General features: G+C 45.6%; 1 protein-coding gene across 3 annotated transcripts in view; it reads left to right on the top strand.

Moving 5' to 3' along the window:
- TRANK1 (tetratricopeptide repeat and ankyrin repeat containing 1) overlaps nucleotides 1-12889 on the top strand; it is a 1100402-nt gene that overhangs the window by 112929 nt on the left and 974584 nt on the right. Inside the window, exon 1 of one of the 3 annotated variants that reach the window (XM_085607557.1) lies at nucleotides 606-737. The exons of the other annotated variants lie outside the window; for them this stretch is intronic. Coding sequence (XP_085463683.1) covers nucleotides 694-737 — 44 coding nt within the window. The 5' untranslated portion in view covers nucleotides 606-693. Of the gene's footprint in view, nucleotides 1-605; nucleotides 738-12889 lie in introns of those variants that run through there. 3 annotated transcript variants of the gene reach the window in all.

Consider the following 12889-nt stretch of genomic DNA (forward strand, 5'->3'; position numbering starts at 1 on the left):
CCAAGCTAGTTTGGGGAAAGAAGATACACGTTCATAGAAATTAAAACACGTGTAATATATGGAAAATATTTATTTTCAAAATAAAAATAAAGTAGAATTAAGGATCAGTGTAATTTAAAATGCATCACATGCCGTCTTCATTTTGCACATCAGGTGGATTATGTGCCATATAAATTCAAGGACTGACCTGCTACAATCTAATGCACCTTTATTGCAAATAAAGTCATCTAAGAAGGGAAAACTTCGATTTCTTTTCTGGCTTCAGTTGTTAAATGCTTTAATTTTTTTTTGGGGGGGGGGTTGTTTTTCCCGCCTAAAATATCCCGCATGCCGGACAGCTCCTGAATGGTGTTCATTTTTAAAAAAAATCGGGACGTGACATATTTGTTTTGGCTCCCGATAAAACAAATGTGACAGGAGTAACTATCATATCACTAAATCCTACCATATGAACATGTTCTGCTTCTGACATTGTTTACTTTGTGTAATTATTTGCCTGTGAGCAGCATTCTGCCCTTTGGATGAATGGCATGTTCAGTGGGAGCTGGCTTTTTGTCTCGTTGTTGAAGAGGGGAAGTTATCTCTCGCTCCTGTGCATGGGGAGGCGCTTGTCGAACGGCTGCGCCTGCGCGGTGGAGAAAGCAGGAACCAGAAGCAGCAGAGAGGTGGCGGCTAAGGCCAGCAGCAGCCACGATGAGCCGCTATGGCTGGATGGAAGACCTGGACCCCTGCGACCTGTGAGCCTCTTGAGTGCATGTGAATGCTGGCATGAGGTGGCACATGCCGGCGCTGTTATTCCTGCTCTGTTCCCACATGTAACTTTTGTAGTTCGGCGTAAAGCCCTAGCGCCAGTATGTGCCTGGTCCTGGGGTCAGGAGAGATGCCGAGGCATCGTCAGAAGGGCTCTGGTCGGGAGCCGCATTTCTTAATGTGCTAGCCACGAGCCCTATCCTTTTACGTGTTCGTGTTTTTGGAAATAAGCTAACCCTCTTGTCAGTGCCCTCTGGCACACGACGATTATATATATTTTTTTAAACGTGTTCTGGACACGTCTTAATAAGCTCCGTTCGGATCTTCCTACTTTTGAATATTACTGCCTAACACGCAGACGTGGGGTTGTGTGTTTGTTGTGAAGGCTGGCTCCTCCCCCGGATCTAAGGTGGTGCGTGTGTCCCGGCCCACGGCTATGTCTGCTATAACCCCCACCCCTAGGTGGGCGTTTAATTTGGATTTGTTTGCTGCCCAACCTCGGTTTGCAGATCGGGGCCTTACATCTTTGTCGTGTTTTCGAGTGCAGAATTGCTTTTAATGTTCAGTTATGATTCTTTTAAATCCGCCGTGCCCCCATTTTATGTCCCTTGATGTTTCAGTTTAGGATTGAATTGTATACATTAAACAACAATTCTCAATAAATGTGGAAGGTAAACACGGGTGTGATAACGGTTTTAAACAACAATAAAACTTCTAAAATGCCATTGGTCTTGAATAGACTGACTCAAGACAGGTTAAAAAGTAAGTACAAGTTTAAGAAATACGAATGAATGTTATCAGCCTCGAATGCTGTAAAAGATTTCAACAATACTACATAAATCACTAGGTATCATTCCGGATATCAGATGAGGAAAATCCCAACCTCTATAATTTCACTTTTAGTTTAAATAATAATTTATCTGTAATTTGCTCAGGGCGACTGTTAAAGTCTGTATTTTTCTTTAACAGAATTACTGAAAACAAAATGCCAGTTTATCCTTTTTCACCTATCAGTCACTTGCAATCTGTTCTTCATTTTTAATGGCTCAACAATGTGGTGCATACCTCCTCAAGAACCGGATACTTGAGGAACGTGTTTGTTTCCCTCACTTGTCTAAATCACACATAGCTTATCACACGTTCTAGATAACTACTACATTGTGCCCAGATCTGAAGGACAGTTAACTTGGGGAGACATAAGATGTGTTTTTTTGCAAGGGTCTCAGGCCAGAGAAGAGCTGGGCAAAGACTGAATATAATGACAACTGTGTGTCATGCTGCTGTCTTAGCCAATCCGATGAAAGCATGATAAGTCTCCTTTCACCACATTGTCTCTCTTTTTTTCTCTGCAATGTCATTCACTACTAATAATGAAGCTTTAAGTTATCTGGGAGTACATTCTTGGTAGACACTTCCTAAGGTAAACTAGAAAGCACAATGGTCTCTGGGATCCAATACAAATATTAGGCTGTCGTGGAAGAGAACAGAAGGGTTGCATAAGGCATATTAAATTAATTTGTGCTGGGAAGACAGTAACCAACCAAGTGCTTTGTCTTTCACCCTCATACATGCAGGATGCTGTTCTGGCTAGGGTCTGATCCAGGACCTAACTTGGGTTTGTCTGCTTTTGAGAACCTTCTGGAGCTTAAGAGGCCTTAGGCAGGTACCTCTGCTCGTAATTTCAGCTTCACTTGGCCTGGCAGAAGTAGGTGGAATATGGGGCTTATAAAGATTGTGTAGTTTCATGCCTCGAAAAATCATGAACATTTTACCAGATCTGCAGATCTAGTGACTAGAATGATCTACTTGATCTAACTGTAATGCACATGACCTATAAACTGGTCTCAAATTGTGTGATTTTAGGTAAATATATTATTTCACTGAGTCGCCTTTTTCTTCATTATCACATATGAGAGCACCTTCAATTGTGTGAGTTTAATATGTCTGCTGTACAAAAAACTCTTTTGTTTCATTTAATAGACTAAACGTTACCTCCATGAATAATAAGAATCCAACCCACGTATAGGGTACACATAAGCCCTGACTTGCCTCTAATAGCATTGTCATCAGGAGCACTTTTGTGGCGTCTAGTAAAGCAGCAACAGCGGCCAAGTTGGGTTCCATGCTATGAAGCAGAGAAAATAGCGTGCATAAGTTGTGGGCAGTGGACCATCCCAGTATGAGTCCCAACTGGTCTGGGCATATAATATCAGGTAGGAGCGCTAGGAGGCGGTTGGCAATACTTTTGGCGAGTATTTTGTTATTGACATTTAACATTGAGTGCGGCTGGTACAAATCGCATCGGTTTGTCTGTTTTAAGTATGGTTACAATGTCCGCCTCTGGAAGCGAAGGGGGTAGTTCCCCAGAGGACAGCGGTCTCAAACATGGCTTGTATATGTGGAATCAGTAGGGTGGCATCTTCTTTATAGAAAGATTGAAAAGCCCATCGATACTCGGTGCTTTGTCGCCCAGGTGGCTTTTTTTTTTCTTGAAATATTTTTTCGTTTGTGAAGGGGGAGTCTGGAAATGATCGATTAGAATGGTCAAGCCAGAGGAACTATATCGTGTCCAGGTAAGCCGTGAGCTCCTCCTGGCCCAGGGCTACCTCAGCTTGAAAGAGATGGGCGTAGAAGGAGGTCATTGTGTGTAACAGGTCTGTAGGGGTGGATTGGCATCTCAGTTGGTCGTCAAGTAGTCCTACTACTATTCCGAGGCCCATGGCCTGAGGAGCATGTTTGCAAACGTTTTGCCGGGTCGGTCGCCCTCTCCATATCAGCGCGCCACTGCTTCACGAGTTAGAAAGCTGAGTTCTTGTTGTGCCTCCTCATTCTATTCAGTGAATGTTTCCTTAAATGTCGCCATGGTGGTTAGTGATTCAGTGGCACACTACTCTGCCTCCAATGCCCGCAGTTGGCGTTTTAGCACTGCTAGGCGCTCTCTGATGGGCTTAAGGATGCCGGTCTGTTTCACAATGCACACCCCACGGATCACAGCTTTAAAGGCTTTCCACAGTACAGATGGAGAGGAGACCAAGCCTTGATTGAGGTTAAAATAATCTATTATAGCAAGTCTAACCTCCGCTTGAAAGATAAAGTCCCGAAGGGCCCCGGATGGCAGTCGCCATGTTAATGCTTGTGGAGCCGCCATTTGCGGGGAGAGCTCCAGGACCACTGGTGCATGTTCTGAGAGTGTTCAAGGTAGATGAGAGACCTCAGTGGTTCACATGAGGACATCTCGCGTAGTAAGCCAGTAGTCTATACATGGCCATGTGTCGATATAATGCATGAACCCTCCTCACTCTGCCCATGGAATTTTCTCCAGACATTGGGAAGGCAATAGTCATTTATTAGTGTAGTAGGGGTTATGAGCCGGTGTTCCTCCTTTCCAGCGTAATATTCATATTAAAAGGATAATTCCTTGCTTGAAATCAACACAATAATCCTGGTTGGTTTGAGTGAAAAAGATTCTTTTTATTCACCACATTGTTATGTCCGTTTCACTCATTTGTGATTTTTCATAAGTAAAATGTGAGGGAAAATGAACAGCCGACATGATCAAGGATTTACCTGAGGACCCTACGCGAGCCTTTCTCCTAAACGATCGCCAAAAATTGGATGTTTAATACACTGTTCTATTACAAACCTGAAAATTCACAGACTAATCGTTGATACTATGATGTTTTATTGTAACAACTAGCCTTGAGAAAGCCCTGGCCCTACCTGCCATATAGGGCGAAACACGTGTCGGCTGTTCATTTTCCCTCACATTTTACTTTATGAAAAATCACAAATGAGTGAAATGGACATAACAATGTGGTGAATGAAAAGAATCTTTTTCACTCAAACCAACCTGGATTATTGTGTTGATTTAAAGCAAGGAATTATGCTTTTAATACAAATATTACGTTGGAAAGGAGGAACACCTGCTCATAACCCCTCCTACAACTGTTTATTCAAGGCTGTCAAGGTCTTGAGCCTTGAGCAAAGTTCCTCCACTTACGTTAGGGATTCATATCCAGTATCGGGATCTCTGAACCGTTCACCCTTCCTTTAGTCATTTATTAGTGTGTGAACCTGTGCCGCCGGCCGGGGTGGGGACTTCGGGGGGCGCTCGAGCGTTCCGCCACCAGGTCCAGTATCACGTTAAAGTCTCCCGCCCAAATAACTGCGCTTTGCCCCATATTAGCAATTTTGTACCACAGATCTGCAAAAAATTCCGGGCAGTCAGTAGTTGGACCCTAAATGGAAACAAATCTAACCGGATGTCTGTGTAATTTGCCAGCTAGAAAGACAAATCTACCTTCTGTGTCACTGACTGTTTGGTTTGGGTACCGTGGTAAGCTCTTGCGTATGAGTATAGCCATCTTTCATGCATAATAGGAGCAGAGAGCCTTGTGCATTTGCACGCACCATCCCACTTTAAGTTGGGAGAATGTCTACAAAGTGAGGTGGAGTTCATGAAGGAAACATGTATCGATCCGGTGTTTGACTATTTAGGCCTGTACTAACCTGGCCTTGCGCTGCTGGCTATTGAGACCCCTCACATTCCAGGTTAGACATCTAATTGTGGTCGTCTTGTTATCTGGGGAGTTTGAGATAAGACTGGATTAACAGGCGTGTGTTGGCCCCGAGTAAAGAAACCCCAGGGAGCGACGATGCAAAGTTTAACAGAAGTATGAAGAATGGTGGTATATAACAGGAATGCAACACGAGGCCAGTTTGGAAACTAGTGTATTGTCATGTGTTGTGTGTAAGGCTTGGCACAGGGAGAGACCAAAATATCAAACAAAAACAGTGAAGTAACTTCCCACCCCATGCAGCTTTAGCCCCCAAACATGGCAGGATGTAAATTCCCCACCCACCACCCCAAACCCATTACCATGAAGAAAAATAGTATATGGGAGTCAACCCTGAGGGTGATGATGAGCCAGGCTAACTACCCAGTCAGGATACGACTGGGCGGCCGAAGGGGCGCAAGTACCACAATTTGTTGTCCTGGTGCTTCAAGTATGGCTTGAGAGAGCGCTGTAGTTTTCAACTGTTGAGATAGCAATGTCTGATCATGTGGTCGATTCTTTGGGACACTTGTTTATTGTCTCTTTATATGAGGGGAATTCTAAACCCCGGTGGCGAACCAATGAGTCCATGTAGTCAATCATTGTCGTCCATGACATTTTCTCTCTCTTTTCACGGGGACACCTAGGGCGATTTAGCATCTGCTTTGATGCTTTTGGCAAATTTGATGGCGGCCTTTAGGTCAGTAAAGTAGGAAGGATTCTGCTCGTGTGGGATGCCTATCTTGGTGGGGTAGAGAAGTGCATAAGTAATGTTTGCTTCTTGCAGGATTTTCTTGGCAGGCATGTACTCCCTTAGTGCCGCCTGCACCGTGGGGTTGAAATCCGGTTAACAGGATAGTGTGTTTCCTTGATACTGTCCTCTCGAAGTTCACAAACTTGGTAAAGGACCGCGTCTCGGTCCTTATAGTTGAGCAGCCGGGCAACTATTGAGTGGGGTGAGGTGTCCGGCAGCGCCAGCGAGCGGTGGATTCACTCCACGATCAACACCGGCGTCAGGGCCACTCCAAAGAGTTCTCGGAGAATGGTTTCAATGTAGACTTCCATTTTGTCTGTTTGTGGATTCAGGAACTTCTGTTATTTGCAGATTGTTGCACTGTGAGAGCGCCTCTAGATCTTCATTTTTTTGCTTTGATAAGTTCAACAACGTTGTCCATTTGCAAAAGATGTTCGCTGGTTGTAGCGTGTGCGTCCTCCTCATCAGATACTCTGGCTTCGAGGTGGTCTATCCTGTCCTCATGTTTCTCTACCCTTTCTTTGATGGGGTCCAGATGCCTGGCCATGAGATCTAGCTTGGAGTCTAGCACTCATGGGCTATACATGACATCCACTAAGATTTCTTTAAGGTCCTCATCATGCCCAGTAGCCTCTCTGGATGTGTCAGATTGTTCCTCCTGTAAGGGGTCCAGATGTACTTAACGTGTGTACCACCTGCCTTCGAACTAAGGCTTCTATTTGACGTGTGTGTTGCTTGCCCATTACAATGTCAGGCTAGGTGCAGGTTTCTGATCAGTAGAAACAGTAAAGGCAGGAATCAAATCTTTTTGCGCGTTTTAGCTGGTCTGGGAGCCTCAGGGCAAGCTATGCAGTGCTGCCCGGCCTGGCGTTAAGGGCTTTTAGCAATGGTCTCGTAAACCAGGGTCCTGCTACAGTAGGCACGAGCAGACTCTAGTTCTGATGGTGCACTGCAGAGGTCCAACCCCATGGGGCCCAATCCGTGCACAGGCCACCAATAGGGCTTAGGGCCACTCCAATTGTCTGGTTCAAGGGGCGCCCGCACCTGCGCCCACTTGTGCGGGCACCCCAACACCATCGGCGGGGTGGGTCAGGCCAGTTAACCAGTGACAGGTCTGGTGTTGCAGTTCTTATAAATGGCCCGCCACTGAGCAGGCCTCACAGGATGAACCAGAGAGTGGGCACAGTCAATAGTGAGTTCACAGTCAATAAACAGCAGCTAGGGCAGGCACCATTGTAGGGAGGTCCCCTGTTAATGGCAAGAGAAATCTACTTCAGCGCCAAGGCTCTTAACGCTGTAGCCATAGAAGCCAGGTCAAGACCTACTTCCAGCATTAAAGCTCATGGTATGGATGGCAAGTAGTTCAGGCAGCACAGTGTAATGCAATGGTATGGATGGCAAGTAGTTCAGGCAGCACAATGTAATGTAATGTCCCCTTATAACAGTTGGCAGCATTGTAACGGGAGCGCTGCCGCTGAGCGCACCTCTGCTGCAGTAGCAACCGGGCCCAGCCACAATGTCGGCAGGCTCGGCCCCCACGTGTGGCAAGCCAACAATCCAACCCCCACCTCTGCCGATAGTAATGAGGGCAATGACTCGCTGCCAGGTTCAGCCTCTCTAGGCAATACTGTCCTCTGCGTGTCCCCACAGGAATTGCGGTCCCGGCCTCTCACCTTGGCCCTTCTCAGAGGTCCGCTGTTGCCGGAAGTATTGCCTGCAGAATCTTCACTCACAGCTCCTCTCGTCAGAGAGGGTGGGTCCCAGCCGGGGGTAGCCCTGCAGCACCCGCACATGAATGTACCAACAGGCCGTCTCAGCAGGCTTGTTGCTTTATGGGCAGTACAGGCTGCAGCGAATGCCAGTTGCCTCATAATCGCTTCCAGCATCGCTGGAGCCCACAAAAGGCACGCATGGGCCCCCACAGCTTAAGCCAGCCAGGTGGAGAGCATTGTAACGTGGATGATCCTGTAGGTGAAGGATAATTGCCAGATATTTATTTTGGCCAGCAGAGCCTCTTTAAAGAGTGGCCATCTTGCTTCCTGGCTAGGCCCTGCCCCCGTACTTACAACAATTGAATGCAATGCACATATATGATGATTTATTAATATTTGCGTGCCACGTGTTTTGAGTACATTTGTTCTCACTGACACTTTCCCAAATAAACTTTGAGTTTGCTCTATTGTTATTTCTTTTATTATTTTTATAATTTATTTGTTGTTATGCTGACACTTTCCGATACACTTTTGGTTAGTGATCCCTGTCCTCATTTAAATGAGTTGCAACCTACAACAGCTAGGCCAAGAAATATTTGAGGGCCATTCAGGGATAACTTTCTTAAATGAGGTGGGGTCTTGGCTTAACACCCTGTTGTTGAATAGACAAATATGTGCACCACCATATGTCCAGGGTAACAAATAACACTGAGAAAAGAGAGCATGCAGCTTCACTGACCACTAATTCAAAGAGATTAGTATACATTGCAGTGCAGGCCCTGACTGTATGATCCCAAGACTGGATGAAGTGCATGCTATATAAAACAACAATTTAATAAATAAATCAAAGTGACCACAGTTCTTAGATTTTGGGAGCTAATGATCAACTTCCAAATCGTATCTGTTCGTTTTAAGTCAAGCAGATGCAGGGTGAGATAAACCACTCCTCCCACCAGTGCCTGTAGAGATTCAATCTCAGAACTCATCACAGTAGCACCCCAAACCCTCTAAAGAACTCTGCCCATGACAGCTCCTGGAGTTACGTTTGACAAATTGCTAAATTTTTCAATAAAACCTAGTTAAGGTATTGAAATTGTAGTACAGAATAATCATAAAGCGATCAGTTGCTGTGACCATAAGCCTTGTGGAACAGGTCAATTAATGTAAAAAATACCATTTACCGGGCTTAGCTTGCTAATCCCATGCTGTAACTGATCAGACCCTCTCCTTTTGTCGAACTGCTAGGCAAGGGTTATACAAGTACAGTGTCACTTTAAAAAATAAAATGTAATTAACTTTAAACTTTATGTAACAGTTATGTTGACAAATTTTATATCAATTACCAGACCTTGGCCCTACTCATGCAGGGTTTTGGAGCGCTTTAGACCAGGTGGGCACGAAAACACCAGGCAGAAGTCAACCATGGGCTGACTGGAGATGTAACAATGTAAGTATTACTTACAATACAGCAAGCCTTGAGGGTTATAAGAACACATGGTGTTTGGTTCAGCAATATAAATAGTTGATAAGGAGACATTAGGTTAGTTGAATGGAGTGATTGGATAATAATTAGGTACTTGTACACTAGTAGACTTGACAAAGCAGATAACACTTAGCAGTTCAAGATCTAGTCAAATGAGGTAGAGCAAGGGATTTTGCATGGATTACCAAGTACCAACACCAAGAAATAAATATATGATTAAGATAAAGTAGTGATTTGCATGGCACACAATTGGTTGCAAAGTGGGGCGTATAAGCAAAAGAGGATTGGGTTTCAAATAGTCAAGAGTACAGGTACAAAAGCACTGGAAAATGTATGACGGAGGAAGGCAAAACAATATTGCATAAGGCACCCTTGGACAAAATAGTCCTTAGGGGCTAGAGAGAAATGGTTTAACGACTGTCAGTGGGAGATCATTGAACCTAGAAATTGGTGAGGTTCAAGGACATCATGCATCACCAAGAGTTAGGAAGGTAAATGAATTGATAGATTTATTGAAGAATTTATGTAGCACTTAATACCTCTGTGTGAGGGGCTGAAGCGCTTACCGACATCGATCGCAACATCGTGTAGGCCAGGGGCCATCAAATTGCAGGCGTGTTCTTCTGGGCGGGTGTGAAGAGATGTAAGTGGGAGCAAGACTCTGGCCAAGAGAGGCACTTAATGTGGGTTGTGAAAACATGCTCCTCACAGATACACAATGCTATGATTAAGTAACAGAAATTAGAATGACTTGGAACCACTCTTATCGGTTAGCATGTCTTTGTTTTTTGTTATCCTGGCGTGGAGTATGTGTCATGGAGGCGTCCTAAACCCTTCGCACCTCCCCCCCTTTAATTCCAATAAAAAAAATCACACTATATATATTTTAGGGTGATAAGTGGACCAAAAGCATGTTACAGATGTATTTGCGGGTGCTATTAAAAGGTATAATTGCAGTACTTGTATTGTTTTTTTTTTTTTTTTTTTTTATAAAAACCTTTATTTTGGTAAATGCACAATACACAGCGTCTGCCTACAACCCCTCGGGGCCGGCCGCTATGACATTGTAGAACATAGAACAATAATGTCAGGATAAGAAAAGGTTTAATTTTATGATTTTGTCGAGTACAATGTAGTAAACTACGAAAAGAGTCGAAGCTGATCACTGACCAGGAGAGACATCACCGTTCACGGAGCACCCAGAAGGAGGCGTTATATAGGAAGGCATTTTTAAGGAAACAGGTGGCCACCATCCAGGAACTAAGAGCAAACGCTATACCACAGAATGATAGAACACAATAAACTCCCTACTAACACTGAACCCCGACCCCGAAGAAACAAAGAAACATAGAAGAGAAAGAAACCGAAGAAGAAGAGAGAAAGAAAGAGAAAGAGGGCCATAGAGACAAAGAAAAGACATAGAACACATCCCATCCCCCCACCCTGCATACCAGCGGAAGGCCACGGCCCACCCCCCCCCAATAGGCATGCCTGTCGCCCCAAATGAACCCCAAGTGAGAAAGAGAGTCTGGAGAGTGGGAAAGAACATCCCAGTCTCCGACTCCCAGAGAAGGCAGGAGGAGGAAATTTTACATACTCCCGGTCACCATCAGCCCCATAAGCATCCCCCACCCTGAATATCATCAGCACAACTGAAGTAGCAAGCAAAGCAGCAGGTGGGGAGACTCCATTCCAAATGTGCGAATAAATCAGATAATTAGCAGTCCCATCCTAGTCCCCGCCCGCCAATACGTACAGCAAACTAAAGGAAATCGCCCAGCCCTGGCCCGATCCTAAGTGGCCCCACAGCTCCACCCCCGCAATCAACAATAGCAAATTACACACATGCGGCACATCAGATACATAGACAAATATTCTAGTCCGGGTCATGCCAGGCGGTCAGGCAGGATCATCAAGGGAGGCAACATCAGCCCTGGCCAGAACGCTGAAACCCCACCAAGCATGGCCACCGCTGGGAGTGTACCTCAGGCAGAACAAAGGAGCAAGATGGCCGCTCCCGGCATAGAAGACGCAGAGGAAGAGGAAGCGAGAGTTCCCAATCATAGACCATCACCACATCGATAGTGACCAACACAGTTTTCCCCACAGAACGGCACACACTCCGGCGATGTTGAGGAAGCCGTGGCAACACTTGCAGAGGCAGAGTCTCAGCTTGTAAAGTGGAAGGGAGCTTTGTATCTGCAACTTTGTCATTAAAAGAACACTCGACACTGTAGCCAGGGAGAGGACGTTCCACAGTATCCCCCTGTCGCCACATTGTATCCGCCTCGAAGGGAATGAGAGGCATTGGGGGGGTCAGACAACCGCAGTAGTTCCCTGGATGGCATAGCGACATCGATCTTCCGCTCCAGTTCTCGAGTGTTTTGCCACCATGTCGCCCTCAAGTCTTCCAGGGCTAGAAGGATATCACCATAGGTCAGGTCTGCTCCCCGCTTCAGCGTGTCGGCAGTATGCAAAGGCGCCACCGGGACACCCTCCAGCTCGACAGTAGGCAGGGCAGCTTGCGTCAGGGATATGGAGGCTTCCGTCTTTCCGGCGAGGTAGACCGGCCCCGCCACCATTTTTGCAGTCAGCCCACATCGGAGGGGTGAGGGTGACTCCATAGGACGGAGGAATAGCATTTAAGGCAAGAAGAGTTACTGCTCGCTATACGGGGCTCACACGATGTGAGAGCCCTCGGCTGTATAGCAATGCGGGTGGTGGGCGCTCTAAAACGGATACCGCTCTGACCGCTGGTAGCATGACAAAGGAAGGTTCGCCAGCCCGGACCCAATCATACAGGAATTCTCTCCGTCGCGAAGAAGGCTCCGCCAAGCCGCCCACTCCACAGCCGGTCACATTTCCCCAGGCGCCGGTCCGGCCCCAGGTCGTCTCACCGTACGTGATAAGCGGTGTCCGGTGGCGGTGGTCGGGCCAGAGTGCGTGGGCAAAGTCCAAAGTCGGCAAACTCTATGAATCCTCGACCAAAAAAGCCGGCGGGGACATCGGAGGAATGCGGAAAGTGTCAGCGCATTCGTGGTTACATTTGCTCGCGCCGTAGGCAGGATTAAAGATCAGGATGTCATGTAAACAGCAGACGGGCTGCGGAGCCGGGAGCTCAGACGTCCTGTCCGTCCGCCATCTTGGCTCCTCCTCTGAGTACTTGTATTGTTAAAAATGTTAGTAGGTGCCAACCGGCCTCATCATATGCTAACTGTAGCATTTTAGGAAGTCTAGTTTAGCTTTAAAAATTAAGTGTTGGTTTGAAAAAACACCATGCACAGTACTTTATGCTAAAAAGCCAGTGGCAGTGCAATATATGGTTTTGGGTCTACAATCCGTAGCTTAACTGTAGTAGTATAAAAACTGCAATTTGACATGTCAAAATAAACCCTTCGACAAGTCGAAACTTTTCTTTTAAATATTAATAATTCACCCTTTTGCACAAGACAGGGTGCATGGTATTTAAAAATAGGACATGTAGAAATTTCAAGTTAACATGCCTTTACAGCGACTAGCACCTCAAAGCTAATTTCACTGCAATGTAATTATATATATATATATATATATATATATATATATATATATATATATATATATTAATCTATAACTATTTGGGTTTGTAAATAGGTTG

Source organism: Triturus cristatus, chromosome 5_2, assembly GCF_964204655.1.
Source record: "Triturus cristatus chromosome 5_2, aTriCri1.1, whole genome shotgun sequence".
NCBI lineage: Eukaryota > Metazoa > Chordata > Amphibia > Caudata > Salamandridae > Triturus > Triturus cristatus.